Source organism: Cydia amplana, chromosome Z (genome assembly GCF_948474715.1).
Source record: "Cydia amplana chromosome Z, ilCydAmpl1.1, whole genome shotgun sequence".
Classification (NCBI taxonomy): domain Eukaryota; kingdom Metazoa; phylum Arthropoda; class Insecta; order Lepidoptera; family Tortricidae; genus Cydia; species Cydia amplana.
In genome coordinates, this window is record NC_086096.1 from 35,927,963 (window position 1) to 35,941,526 (window position 13,564).

The 13,564-nt window shown below is 43.3% G+C and overlaps 1 protein-coding gene across 1 annotated transcript in view; it reads right to left on the minus strand.

Annotated features, from left to right (window-relative positions):
* Positions 1 to 7,606: 7,606 nt before the first annotated feature.
* Positions 7,607 to 13,564, minus strand: part of LOC134661219 (uncharacterized) — a 34,159-nt gene continuing 28,201 nt past the window's right edge. The window contains exons 2-4 of the mRNA XM_063517190.1: positions 9,926 to 10,058; positions 9,141 to 9,198; positions 7,607 to 9,022 (exon numbers count right to left, since the gene is read on the minus strand). Coding sequence (XP_063373260.1) covers positions 7,619 to 9,022; positions 9,141 to 9,198; positions 9,926 to 10,058 — 1,595 coding nt within the window. The 3' untranslated portion in view covers positions 7,607 to 7,618. The remainder of the gene's footprint in view (positions 9,023 to 9,140; positions 9,199 to 9,925; positions 10,059 to 13,564) is intronic.

Here is a 13,564-nt window from a genome sequence, read left to right on the forward strand (position 1 = left end):
AAAACTTTTATGAAATTATGACAAATTAAATAACATTTGCACTAGTTGCACTGCGTATGCTATCAAAATTATTGCAGAATTTTCTTGGTCTAACTCTATTCATTCACCAGTCAAGTTAACATGTAGACACAGGGTCAACCAAAAACGCGAGCGCAGCGAGCGCGAAATTTTTTGTTAACAATATCGCAAGGCCGGGTACCGATCTTCACCTGGGCCGAAAAGTCCGAAGTGCCCCATTGAGGCGAACTTTCATGCGAAGTCAAAGCTGTGCTTAAGGCTTCAGGATAAGTAGTTGAGCACAGACTCCAACCAATGTCCATTGTATTCAAAAGCGAGACCGCAGGCCGAGCATGGCGCAGCGAGGCCAAAGGCTAAGCTGAAGTAGAGGACATGTGGAACACAAACCAATGGTAAATTGAGGTAAAAAGTGAGGCTAGTTTTCTTATTATTATCTTGCCCAGGGCCCAGTAACATGCGACAGTGCTATCTCATTCACTTATAGGTATTGACAGCCTCTTAAGACTGCGTCAACCGTCCAGTGGCGCCCTCATTAGTAATATTTATTTATATTTATTATAATACTAACAATATTTTATAAGGCATAGTCGTAAGTACTAACAAAAAAATGATCCCTGATGGTCCTTAAATAAATGAATTTATTATTTATTATTATTATATTATTAGTGGAATTGTGTTTTATAATAAACCAATTAATGTCTGTACCTAATATACGTGAATCAGTATATGTAGGTATTAATATTGTTGTCCTACTTATTCCCCAACTTTTGGTCTTTCTCCGAAGTACCATTTCGTAAGTTTCGGCCCGGCCGAAAGGTTCGGCCGTTTTTTGGCCGAAACCGAAACTACAGCCGAAACATGATTTTTTGGCCGAAACTGGCCGAAACCTAAACCGAAACCGAACCTTCGGTCGGACACTACTTTCTATACATCTCGCTCGTACTCGCATATTAGTGCAAACGAGATGTATAGAAAGTAAATTACGTTCTCAATAGCGTAAATGTCAGTTTTGACACTGTCAGTGACTCATGGTACGGGCTCCTGGAGGCCAATTCGAACTTATATTTTGATATCAAAAAGATGACACATATATATGTGTGTCATGCGTCTTGCTCGCGCCAATACATGAACTTCCTGGCTCGTAAAGCTAAACTGTGGAATGAATTGTCGCCTGCGATATTTCCGGACTGATGTCGTGGAATGTATGGGTCCCAATACATTCCACGACTCTTCTCTTTCCGAACTGACTCTACAACCTGCAAACCTTCAAGAAAAGAGCGTACTGCCATTTCAATGGCCGGCAACGCACTAACAACCAATTTGGTTTTGCGGGTATCCATGGGCGACGGTAATCGCTTACCATCAAGCAATTTATCTGGTCGTTTGCCTCCTATATCATAAAAAGAAATGCATGTGCGGACGATAGCAAAATGAAATCATTTAGATGTCCAAATGTATGTTTAAATTGGCCGCCTGAGCTCACTGCCATGTCAGGCTTTCGGAGTTCTTAGCTTTTAGGTCGACTATCGGGTCGTATTTACCTAAAGTCTGTCGTTCATTGATGCATTGACTGAACTTCCTAAGGGTTCCAAATTCAAAAACAAACCAATTACTACAAATACATGCTTCTGGGTCTCGGGAGGCATCAGGAGGTTAATATACCTGTTATACTTACTTTACTCTTTGGGTTAATGTAAGTTTTCGCTATATAATTTAAAATAATTTAAAGCTTACGATGCATTTGATGACTGCTACGATTATTAAGTTGTTACTCAGTCCAATACACTTCTCTGTAGTAAGAACTGTGGCACAACTTGGCAGGTCGTAAGCTAGATTTGGAAACAATTACATATATCTAAAGACTTACTTACGGGGACTAAGAATGGTGCTAGTTCAGCGGTGTCACTCACGAATTCGAGCCAATCGTGCAGTCTAACGCAACTAGTTGCTACCAATCGCGCGCGTGATCCGAACTCATCAACTAATCGCGTTGTGGCGTTCGACTACACGATCGGTTCGAATTCGTGTGCGTGCACACTCTTATGGCTCTACAAATAGGATCGTGTCAGATATTTATGCGGCCTTCGTTGTGTAACATATTATTGCCGGTGACTGCAACTATTAGTTAAACAGTTAACAAAGCTGTAACCCCTGAGGTCTCAAGACCCGTGCTCCCATTTCAGCTGACCTCGCGGCCTTGAGGGCCCGACAAGTTTGGGACCCTTGTAGGGCTTGTACAAGCGCATGTTCGACTTTGTAACAGACACCGCGAAGGAAGGGTTATTGTGGCTGTAACTGTAGGTATGTAAAGCCGGGCAAACCAATTTTGTCAGTAGCAAAGGGCGCGAAGTTTCAAATTTGTATAGGAGCTCGACTTTTCTCGCCTTCATTTTACAAATTTGCCTCCTTTTTCTATTGAAAAAAATTGCTAGACCACTAGTGCGGTGGGACCATGGTAAAAATGAATTACCCGTAAATAGAATGGTAGGACAACGAGTAAAAAAATACCCGTGGACCCACCAGGGGGACATGTTGGTGGGATATGATCTAGGGCAGAGAAATCGTCCACTTTTTTTGGTTTTAAAAATGTATAGGCTGTCGATAGTTCAAATGGTTATTACCTGTTTCGCAATCATACCTATCTAATATCTTTAAACGAGCAATTCTTGTTTATTTATTTATTTATTTATATATATATATATATATATTTCGGGGATCTCGGAAACGGCTCTAACGATTTCAATGAAATTTGCTATACGGGGGTTTTCGGGGGCGAAAAATCGATTTAGCTAGGTCTTGTCTCTGGGAAAACGCGCATTTTCGAGTTTTTATATGTTTTCCGAGCGAAGCTCGGTCACCCAGATATTAGTGTCTAATGTTACACCCTTTAATTTAAACTATAGTACTTAACTGTCAATGTGGTAGTATCTATGAAAAGGGACCTTATTGCTAAATTGGCAATTAAACCGAGCGAAGAGGGGTGGGTTAGAACCCAAAATTCACAAATGATGAAAGAACAGAACGGTAAATTGAAGACTATTTAACGTACTTTAAATTGGTACATACTTGACAAGAATGCTACGGTCGTACTCGTAGCAGGCGTAGCTCTACGCTGTAGCAGGAAATATTCACCGCTGAGCTCGTACGGTCGTAGCGCTACGTTGTAGCCGATAACATGGATTTCCCGGTAAGTAGCGGTAATGCTTCGTACTAATAATTTAACTTTTACTTGTTCTACAGTGGGAAATGTTTGTGCGATTTATAAAAGTCTAAATCTACAAGAGGTAGGTAACTTAATAATCTTAAGTTATTTTCTGACATTGTTTCACATTGAAAAACCTCTCTTAACCCTTTAACCGCTAAAGACGTCAGCTGACGCGCTGCTACAGCCCAATATCGACCCTCGTGCATTCCGACAAGCTACACGATGCCACGTCGCGCACGATGGGCGTGGCGTTCAATGGGTTAACCTTTTAACCGCCGACACCTCACTTTGATGATATTTAACCCGCCACGTCACTCCACAACGAGCCGTGACGTAAAACAATAGAAACCGAGTATGGCTAGACGGTGCCACACAACATTTTTACGTACTCCCTCTTAAGTACTTACATAGGTAGTCAATGATATACAGTTGGCCCAAAAATAATTCGACAAAGACATAATGGGACAGTGTCATTCATTGTCATTACTAATTCATAGGTCAAACGTATCAATAATGGGACAAATGATTAAAGTCGAATAATACGGAGGAAGTAGTTAGTGAATTACACGGGCAACGCCGGGTCGCCGTAGTTATAATATCCGAGGTAGGCTGACAACGTACCATTTAAAACGCGGTCTTAGTTGGCGAATGCCGTGTGCTGCGTTTGTCGCTTGGCACTTGACTTGCTGTGTTGCATTCCGTTCAAGTAACTTGCAACCGCTTCAATGGAAGTTAGTTAAGTTGCGGTTGATTAGGTAATGACTCAAGTGGGGCATTATTTATGAAAAGGGACCTTGTCGATGGCGCTTACGCCGCACAGCGTCGCGCGGCATTGTATTTATATCGGAGCATCGTTAATAATGGCGTAACCGCCATCGACAATAAGGTCCCTTTTCATAGATAACGTCACAAATACGAGTAACTTACAACGCTCTTCCAAACCCTCTGGTGTTGCAGTGGTCCATAGGCAACGGTGATTGCTTACCATCAGGCGATTCGTTGCTGCTAGTTGCCCCCCATATCATTAGGAAAACTTGCCGTGAGATTTATGAATCTGATGTTTATTGTGTAGCTTGCCAGATTAATTCACTTTTACTCAATTACCTGTACTAAAAAAAGGACGCTTAGCACAATTATTTGGTACACTGACCCGCCTGTTCCTATCTCTATCGTACGCGAGTAATTATATGGCTGTCCTGTTCGCACAGTGCCATTAACATCGCCATCATAGGCGGGACAGCAAATTACGCGCGCGCGATACAGCCGAATTTATGCACGTACCTAATTTATTACGTACTTGTGCTATATGTGTCCTTTTTTTGTCAATTCATTTTATCCTCAATTTCAGGATATTTAAAAATCGTTCGTAACTCTACACTAATTTATTTATAAATTGTTTGTGTTAGTCATTTTTTTTTTCAAAACAAGATATACAGCATAAAAGTATAAATACCAAACGACTGCTAACTTATTAACACAGAATATTATAAGAAAAAGAAAACAGTATACAATTAATCACAAATTACACAATATTAACATACGATAATGTACCATTTTAAACTGTAGAAGGACGTGCATCCATCTTCTCACAAAACCTCAAACATTCATCACGCACAACCACCTGTCTGCCTGCAAACAAATCACACTGAGAGGCTGATGCAAGGAGCGCATTCATAAAAGCGCGTCCATAAAAGACTAAACATGTTTTAATTAAGTTTCAGAATATTTTTTTTTTTGTAATGAAAGTAAGGTAGTGTTCCTCTGAACAAACTTAAAGCTTTTCCAACCAATCGGAAAAACTACGAGTAGTTCAAGTTACTCAACTAAACTACTAAATCACATTGCCGGCGAGCACGCTCGCCCGTCCCAAGCGGCTCCGAGCGAGCGGACAGGGGAGCGGGTTCATTGAACCCGGGCCCACCCCTGAATCGCGGCTCGTCGGATTGTGATATATACCTACATTATATATTACGTACGTACGTAAAATATTTGTTTAGTCGCGCTCGCTGGGGAATCAAGGACGTTTTCGCGAATATGTAGGGACTGAAACTAAACTATGCTATTTTGTTTCTTGGTATAACTTTGGTTTTTATTTCCGGTCCACTTTTCTTTACTGTACAGTGTACGGTGGACATTTAATGTTTTATTAAATAACCGATGGCATATGTTTCGATGATGCCTATTACTGGGTTCGTTTACCATGGAATACATCGTAAATTGAAAGATTTTAAAGATTTTGAAATGAAGGCTTGCATTATGTGAATATAATAAGCTAACGTGATCTGACATCGGGCCAGGGAGGTTGAAAATGGGCCTAAAAATAGACAGGTAGTCATAATATCTGAGGGTCCAGGGCGTGAGTCGGTTTATACGAGCAATAATTGAAGTAGATATAGCCGATATAGGTACCTACATATATACGAGATACTTAGATGGAAAGGACGCAATGCTACTTTTGAAAACAATCAAGGATAGCTAGGATAGGGCTGTGAGTAGTGTAAGGGCTCATTTAAACGGCGCGCGAACTCGTATACGAATTTAGTTACATTGCGGACCATTGAGGTTACGTCAATTCAGCTGACCGATAAAATGACGCAATGTAATGAAATTCGCATGCGAGTTCTCGCACCGACTAAATGAGCCCTTATACGTGTACGATTATAAAGTCCGAGATTATTTTTATTATTCCCATTTATTTATTTAATAATGCATTGTTACAGAGACGCGAGTACTACACAGTTGTCTAGACATTTAGATATTAAACAACTCCACAAATATAGATTACGATTACCTACTCGCGCCTTTAAAAATAAAGTGCACTAAGTCGAAAAATAACTCGCTCCAATAACATCCTTATATCCGCAGCAATGAAATCGATTCTTAACTTCTTTTATCTTTGGACTTAATTCTCTTTGGTTTTAAAGGGGCGTTCCATACGTGTATGTTAATACGGCGGTACCACAAACCTCCGTCTCAAATAAGTTTTTGGCAAAAAATTAATTTTTGGTAAGTACAAGCTTTTATCGCTGACTGTACTTTTCTTAGGACAAATAACTAATACTCATCGAGATAATTCTAAAAACCCCTAACACAATTAGGTTGCGTTGTTTCATCACAGAGTTCCTATGGCCATCTCCTGTCTCCATCATCAGATCAGCTCGATGGTACCATAATATTGCATTGTGACCCGACTTACATGTGTATGCAAAATTTCAGCTCAATCGGAAACCGGGAAGTGGATCAAATTTAACTTGCAAGATTCCATTACATAGTTATATACAGGTCGACCTAATAAAAAGCTTGTTAAAAACGGCAAACGCGTATCGTGTTTTTGGCATTTATCAGTGGGGATAAATAACCGTCACGTTCAACAAGCGTGTGATATGATTACAATACCGATATATTTACCCCTATAGACGAAAAAACCACCATGGAGCCTAGGTAACAATCGTAAAAGCTCAAAAGAAAATCATGCATCGAAATCACCATTTCACTTTTCGTTTTTACGCCTTTTTGGCACCTGACAACAACACCAGCCTTCCATTGCCAGTATCAAACCGTAAAACGGCTTTCAGTTTAGGCTCTTGGCTCGATATTTTTGCTCACAGAGATCTGCTTTCCCGTTCCTACCCTGTATTTCACAACAGAATGCACATATATTGCGACACTTGTAGAACCTTTGGCAAGCGTGTGTGGCGCCATTACTATAAGCTATTGCTAACTCTGATTAAGGTATCGAACCTTTCGAGAAACGAGAGGATAGGAATAGAAATATAATTCAAAAGGTACTTGATTGTAGGTGAATACAGCTTATAATTGGGCGCGGAAGGTTCTAAGTACAAGTATGTATGTCGAAGCATAGTAAAACTACCAAACTTTCGCTCCTAAAATGTAACACATAATTATTGTTGCTTATTTCGTTGAGTTAACAGAGTAAGGTATCGTTACTGTGTGTGGATTTAGCGTAATGCCAGTATGCTTCGACACAATTTCTATTGTAACATTTATAATTTATTTCTTCTTAATCTATCACATTATTAGGAGTGAATGCAGGACATGTGGGTATTTAAGTATAGTACATAAGTGACATTCATTTGATAGATTAAAAATGGAGTTCTAATTTCCCAAAGTTGGCCTTCAACGAGCAAGCTGCACGGAGTTAGCGCGAGCAAAACTAAAGTCAAGTTCTATTGCATTCAGTAGCTCCTTTCTCAACCGTGAAAAATCATAATCCTTTTTAAACTACACATTTTGACATTGAAATAAACTAATCTGATAATAACAATACATTTTAAACAATCTGGATTCTATAATATACTATTTATTTACTATACAATAAGACTAGACTAAGTACACTTATAAAATCTACATAATTACAAAACAAGTTTCAGAGACTTAAGCGTCTAGACTTTTGGAAACTTTTAGAGAGCGGTTGGTGGTCGATTTGTTTTTCTTTGGCTTGGGGTGAGGCTCGAAGGTCTCGTTGGCGATGGTGGCGATGGCGGTGGGCGGCGTCGAGCTGAACGAGCTCTTGGAGCTGGGCGCCGAGGTGCCCGGCGACACGCCGCTGTCGGTGGACACGGAGGCCGGGCTCGGGCTGTCGCTCACCGTGCTGCTCACGGCCAACTCCTGCCCGCTAACGGCCACGATCTGCCCCACGGGCTTGCCGCGTACCACGCTGATACTCTGCACGGTCTTCTCCGAGTCCTCCTTCTTGTGGTAGCGGGTCAGCGTCCCGGCGGAACCGGCGGAGGTGGCGCGGAACATCGGCACGAACTGCGACTGCGGGTAGTACTGCATCTCGGGCGGGACGACCCCGCCGGCCCACTGCGTGGTCATCACTGGCGGCAGCGGGTTCCAGATCGGAGTGTGCATGTGCCCCACGTCCATGTGCCCCCGGTGGGGCGCGCTCTGCGGCCGCGGACCGGGGTATCCGTATTGAGCCGCTAGTTCCTCCCCTTCGTACATCCGAGGAGTGTTCGGCGGGTATTCCGCGCCGGGATACACAGCGTGTGGACTGCGCTGCATGTAGGAACTGAACATTTGTTGCTGGGCTTGCTTCATGGCAACATACTGCTGCAGATGTATGACGGTCTGCTGCCGCTGCTGCACGATGTCGGGAGCAGCTCCCGTCGCGGCCGCATTCCCGTGTATGTAATAGATCTGGGACTGGGAGTTCACTTGAGTCATCGTCATTTGCCTGTCGACAGTGTTATCGTCCGGGTCTTGGTATTCTTCGGGAGGCGCGATGTATTTTGTGGGCGACGCCGGAGCGGCCAGCGGGTACGAAACGAGCTGAGCTATATACGGCTGGCTCTTTGAAGAGTGAGCCGGGCTGTGATTTTGGAATGTTGGGTTGTAAGTTATCTGAGAGTCTTTGCTGCAGCCGGCGACAGGTTCATCTTTTCTGTCACCTTTGGGCTTAGGCATAGGGCCGATCTTAGGGGCGCCCCGCCAGCAGGGGCCGGCACTCTGGGTGCGTTTCATGGGCGACTTGTTGGGGTCCCATTCAGCGGATGTGGAGGGGCGAGGCTCGTGAGCGTGTCCACTGTGGGTGCGGCAGGTGGGGGGCGACTCCTGGCGGCAGCACTCCTGGCTGGTGCCGGGGCCGCACTGCCGCTCGGAGGCGCGCGAGACCGAGCGCGTCACGCAGCGCCGCGCTGCAGGGGTCGGCGGGCTGGGGGTGCACACGGAAGAGTGGGCCGACTGGGAGTAGGAGCACCAATGCTCTATGAGTCTACGTTTACGCTCCTCTTCTTCTTGGATTTCAGTTTCGCTCGACGAGTCATAGTCCTTGCCCTGGGGAAAAAATAGACAATTATAACAAGTTCAGCACCTATTTAGACAGCTCAGGTTCTTGAAACTTTTAAATTCTTTAGATATTATTATTCAAACTAGTTACTCGTAATTAACTTACTTGTTCAATCTTTTCATCTAGCATTTTGAAGAAGTTTTGCTGGCTCGCCGAGACCTCACTGCAAGAAATAGGTAATAAGTATATCATTAAATACATATTTAAGATAGTTCGCGCGTCCTCATTTCTCCTTTAGAGTTCTGTGAAAAGCGATATCATTGAAGATCTCAAGGACTTATTACCTCTAAGGCAAGAAACCGGGTTTCATGTATCGAAACTTTCCTAGCAATTTAATCAGGCCTGTTTAAGTTGACTCCACGTTCTAGGACCGTTTAATGGTATCCGCTTTAAGCGATGAGCACAAGTATTTACGAGAATGACGTGAGTTTATTAAGTGAAATAAAGTGAAAGAATTCTTTGGTCCCAGAGACAAGTGTTATACTCGTGCTACGGGTTTACTGACCGTGTCAACACGGACATAATACGCGAACGTCTACGTAATTTACTTTCAATACATCTCGCTCGCACTAATATGTCAGTACGACCGAGATACATGGAACGTAAGTTTGAGGAAGGACAACGGATTTTTAGTCAATCATCGTCAAGATTCCTGGAAGTCGTGGGCAGTAGCTAGTGGTAAATACCTAAGTGTAAGGCCTGAGTGGACGCTCGAGTTGGGCGTGCAGCGGGGCGGGGCGTGCGGCGTGCATGTTAAACAAATGCAAACGTATAGGAGCGGCCTTAGTGCACGCTAGTCAAATCCCTTGGGAGCTCGACGCCACGCTGCACGCCCCGCCGAACGCTCCGCTTCGAGCGTCCACTCAGGCCTTACACTAATGTGTACTCACAAGGCGGGCTGGTGCTCCGTGATGGGCAGGACATGCTGCCTGGTATCTGGCTGGTGGTCTTCCGGCTCCGTGTCCTCGGTGGCCTCCGGGCATCCGTCTTCCTCCTCAGACTCGTTTGTCTCGGCAGCACCTCCTGGAACAACGGGATGAAATTGTCTCCTAGGGTTTTCTCATTCTGTACATTAAGCTACAGAGATAACTGACCCTCTTGTGACTTGTGTGCAGGGTGGTCAGTTTTCTCTGCAGCTTACTGTATATCGTACAGTCACCATCAGATATATCGGAGCGGCCGAGGTGCTCAAAAATATCTGAACCACAGAACATATTTATAAAGAGGTTAGAATGGCTATCGCGCGCAGTTAGTATCGGAACCGGTGTCGCCGCTCGTTCCTCTCCACATTTACTAACACTCACGCAACGGTAGTAAAAACTTGTGTGCGTGGTGAATGGATACGCCTCCTTTAGACAGATGTGATGTTTGGCTTCTTAATCTGAAGGTTATTGTGGCGCAAAAGGCGTGTTTACTTCGTTTTTCGGTCAGCGCGGGCGAGTAGCATGCGAGCGTTTGCTTTGCTCAAAACCGGCGGCGACACGTACCCTACTCGCATCGCCATTCTAACTTGTTCTGTGATCTGAACACAGAGTGCGTGTTCTCAAGAGTTCCTTGAGAATAGAGGCTAGTTCCGATGTTTGTGAGCACCTGGCCGCCCCGATATATCTGATGGCGACTCTACATGAAACGTATCGCTGTCGAGACGTCGTTGTTATGGTGTCATATCATGTTATTCACGTTTGTGTCCTATAACGGGTTTTTCCGCTTTTTAGCGAAAAGCCTCTACTAACAGAGAATAGCGTAATCGCTAGTAAGTAGGTACTTATTATATGTTAGGGTTGTTGAGCTGTTTAAGGACGACTCACGTTAGACCGGACCGGGACGGGGCCGGAGCTTCCGGAGCTTCGTTTTCTATGGAAAGCACCAAGTGATCACCGATCAGCCGTCATATACAATGACATGTCGGACATCTCGGCCCGGGCACGGCCCGGTCTAGCGTGAGTCATCCTTTAAGAGTGTGACAGTGCCTACCTAGTACCTACATAATACATTGTAACCTAAACAAATCTAACAAGGCACACGACGTGCGGGGCAAGGTCAGTTTGTTGGCCTAGGTCATATTGTACCATGTAATTATCGGTGAGAAAGTATTAAAAATCTATTCCCTGTGCCTTATGCAAAAAGTCTTCCTAAAACACGCCCGAACGATATTTTGAGCATGTCGAGAAAAGTATTCATTTATCCTACTAACTTCGTTTGTTGCTGGAACTTTAAATAGTAGTAAATAGGACAAAGCGTAGCAAAGAGAGAAAGAGTTAACGCATCAACTTGTCTCTTCTGTCATCTCTCATTGTGCATAGGAGCAAATTGCCGGCGCCGGGCGCTGCGCCGTCAATACAGCAGGGTTGTCTACTTGTCTCTGATTAAATATGTTTAATTGACTGTAATTGACTGTATTTAAAATAAATTATTTCACAACGTGCATGAAATAAAGCACCAGATAATTATTAGAAAACATAGATATAAATTATTTTTAAACAACAGTTCTATTTAATAAATAGGTTAGAGTATGGAAATCTTACTGTGCGAAATGTAAAACTAATGTCGTAACAATATGGATTAATAAAACCCTGTAGGTAATTATTAATTATTATTAATTCATTCATAAGGCATTATCTACAAGTAAATCTCAAGGGTGAAGTAGAAAGATTGTTTTCCTTATATAGCTATTCTATTCCTTATCATAAGCTATCTTAGTCGCTCTTGCAATATTTATTCGATTGATAGGGACGCAGATTTTCAATTTGCGGTATTTTGTACCTACGAGTACCTAGACTACCTAGGTAATATAAAACAACACTACTGATAGGTAGCAAGACAACACAAGCTAAGTCAAAGCCATACAACAAATAAACTACGCATTTAAAAGCAAGGCAAACACCACCCGACATGAAGTCCCAGCTCATCGCAATCTCAAAGTTGACACAAGTTCACGTTTATACGAAGTGACAACCCTGGCTACAAAGGCTTAGCCAATAGAAAATGATAACTCGAATAGGGCTGATACGTTACGGGGTTAACGGTTTCGTACAATTTGAACTTTGGAGTAATTTTCAACCCCCGACGCAAATACGTTTGACGCCAATGTCTGTCTGTGTATATCTGGGGCATGGTATAACTCTGAGGGCCTACCGCGAACCACGTTGGACGTGTTGAATCCCTGACACACTTACGTACGAATTTACAAGTTCGACAGAGAGGCAATACGTCGAACGTTGTTTGCGGGTAGCCCCTCTGAAATTTGCGTTTCCTTGCGGTCGTTCTTAGCTATGATTAATAAAATCGACGTATCAGTTTGAAGGGTATCAGCTGTTTTCTTTCAAACAAAACTACAATCAGCGATAAAAGCTGGTATCAAGAATGACATGTTTGCTAATAATATGTTCCATGTTGAGATTATTCGATTTCTTTTTTCGTTTAAAAACCCTTGCCGTGACATCCCTTATCTAATCTTTGTTCGTAATTTGCTCTGGGATTTTGAGACTTCGCTTCTAGGTGGTAGAGCCGAGTAAAGGGCGTGTACAAAGTTCAGTAAAACATAATTTAGTTTCCAAGTGCAGTCCAGCCTTGATAAGTGCAGGCGGCCTAGCCAAGGTGACGATCGCTTACGCTTCGCCAGCGAATCGCTCTGAGTCTCTCTGTCACTCTCCCGTATAAGTGCCACAGTGATAGTTGTGTTTCGATCGCTACGGAGCGTAAGCGATTGGCACGTTGGCTACGCGGCCAGGTCTAGCGGGTCGATTTGTGAGGGCTGGAACATTGAACTATTATTACTACTTATAGAACCGTACGTAAGTACGGGGTACTACGTATGTTTTGCGACATGAGTTGTTGTTGTTGACAACAAACCATAGAAGTGGAGCGTGAGTCTCGTGACCTAAACGCGTAAGCGCCATGAATTTTACGGCGCTTACGACGTTTTGATCGCGTGGTACAGGCTGCGATTCCGTACATTGAACAGGCCCCGTAGACAACATGCCAATCCATGAATCTAGTATTAAACTGGATTGAGCATGAGTGGTGGGGATAACTGACAGAACGGGATAGTCTTATATGTATCTTTCAGTAGGAGTAGCAGCGAAAGCGCTATTATTGTTTGTCCTTGTCACAGTCTCACTTTTTTTTTTAATTCCCCACCGTAAATTGGTATGGATGATTGGTCGAATTGATTTGTTGCTCACCATAACAAATAAATTCGACCAATCATAGCGTCGCATTGCGTATGTTTTATCCCTCACGGAGGCACGCGTAGACCACTTCTATAGAATGCTACCTTCTATGTGCCAATCGCAAACGCTACATAGCGAACGAAACGCAACTGTCACTGTCACACTTATATGGAAGAGTGGTAGAGAGACACAGAGCGATTCGATGGCGAAGCGTTAGCGATCCTCATCTTGGCTAGGCTGCCAGGCGGGGCAATGTACGATGATCTATCTGGAAAGTGTCTCTGCTTTATAATAAAGGTTTTAATTAAATGGCTCATCTAAAACCCAGTGGGTAGACTTGAGTATTTGCTCTTCCAC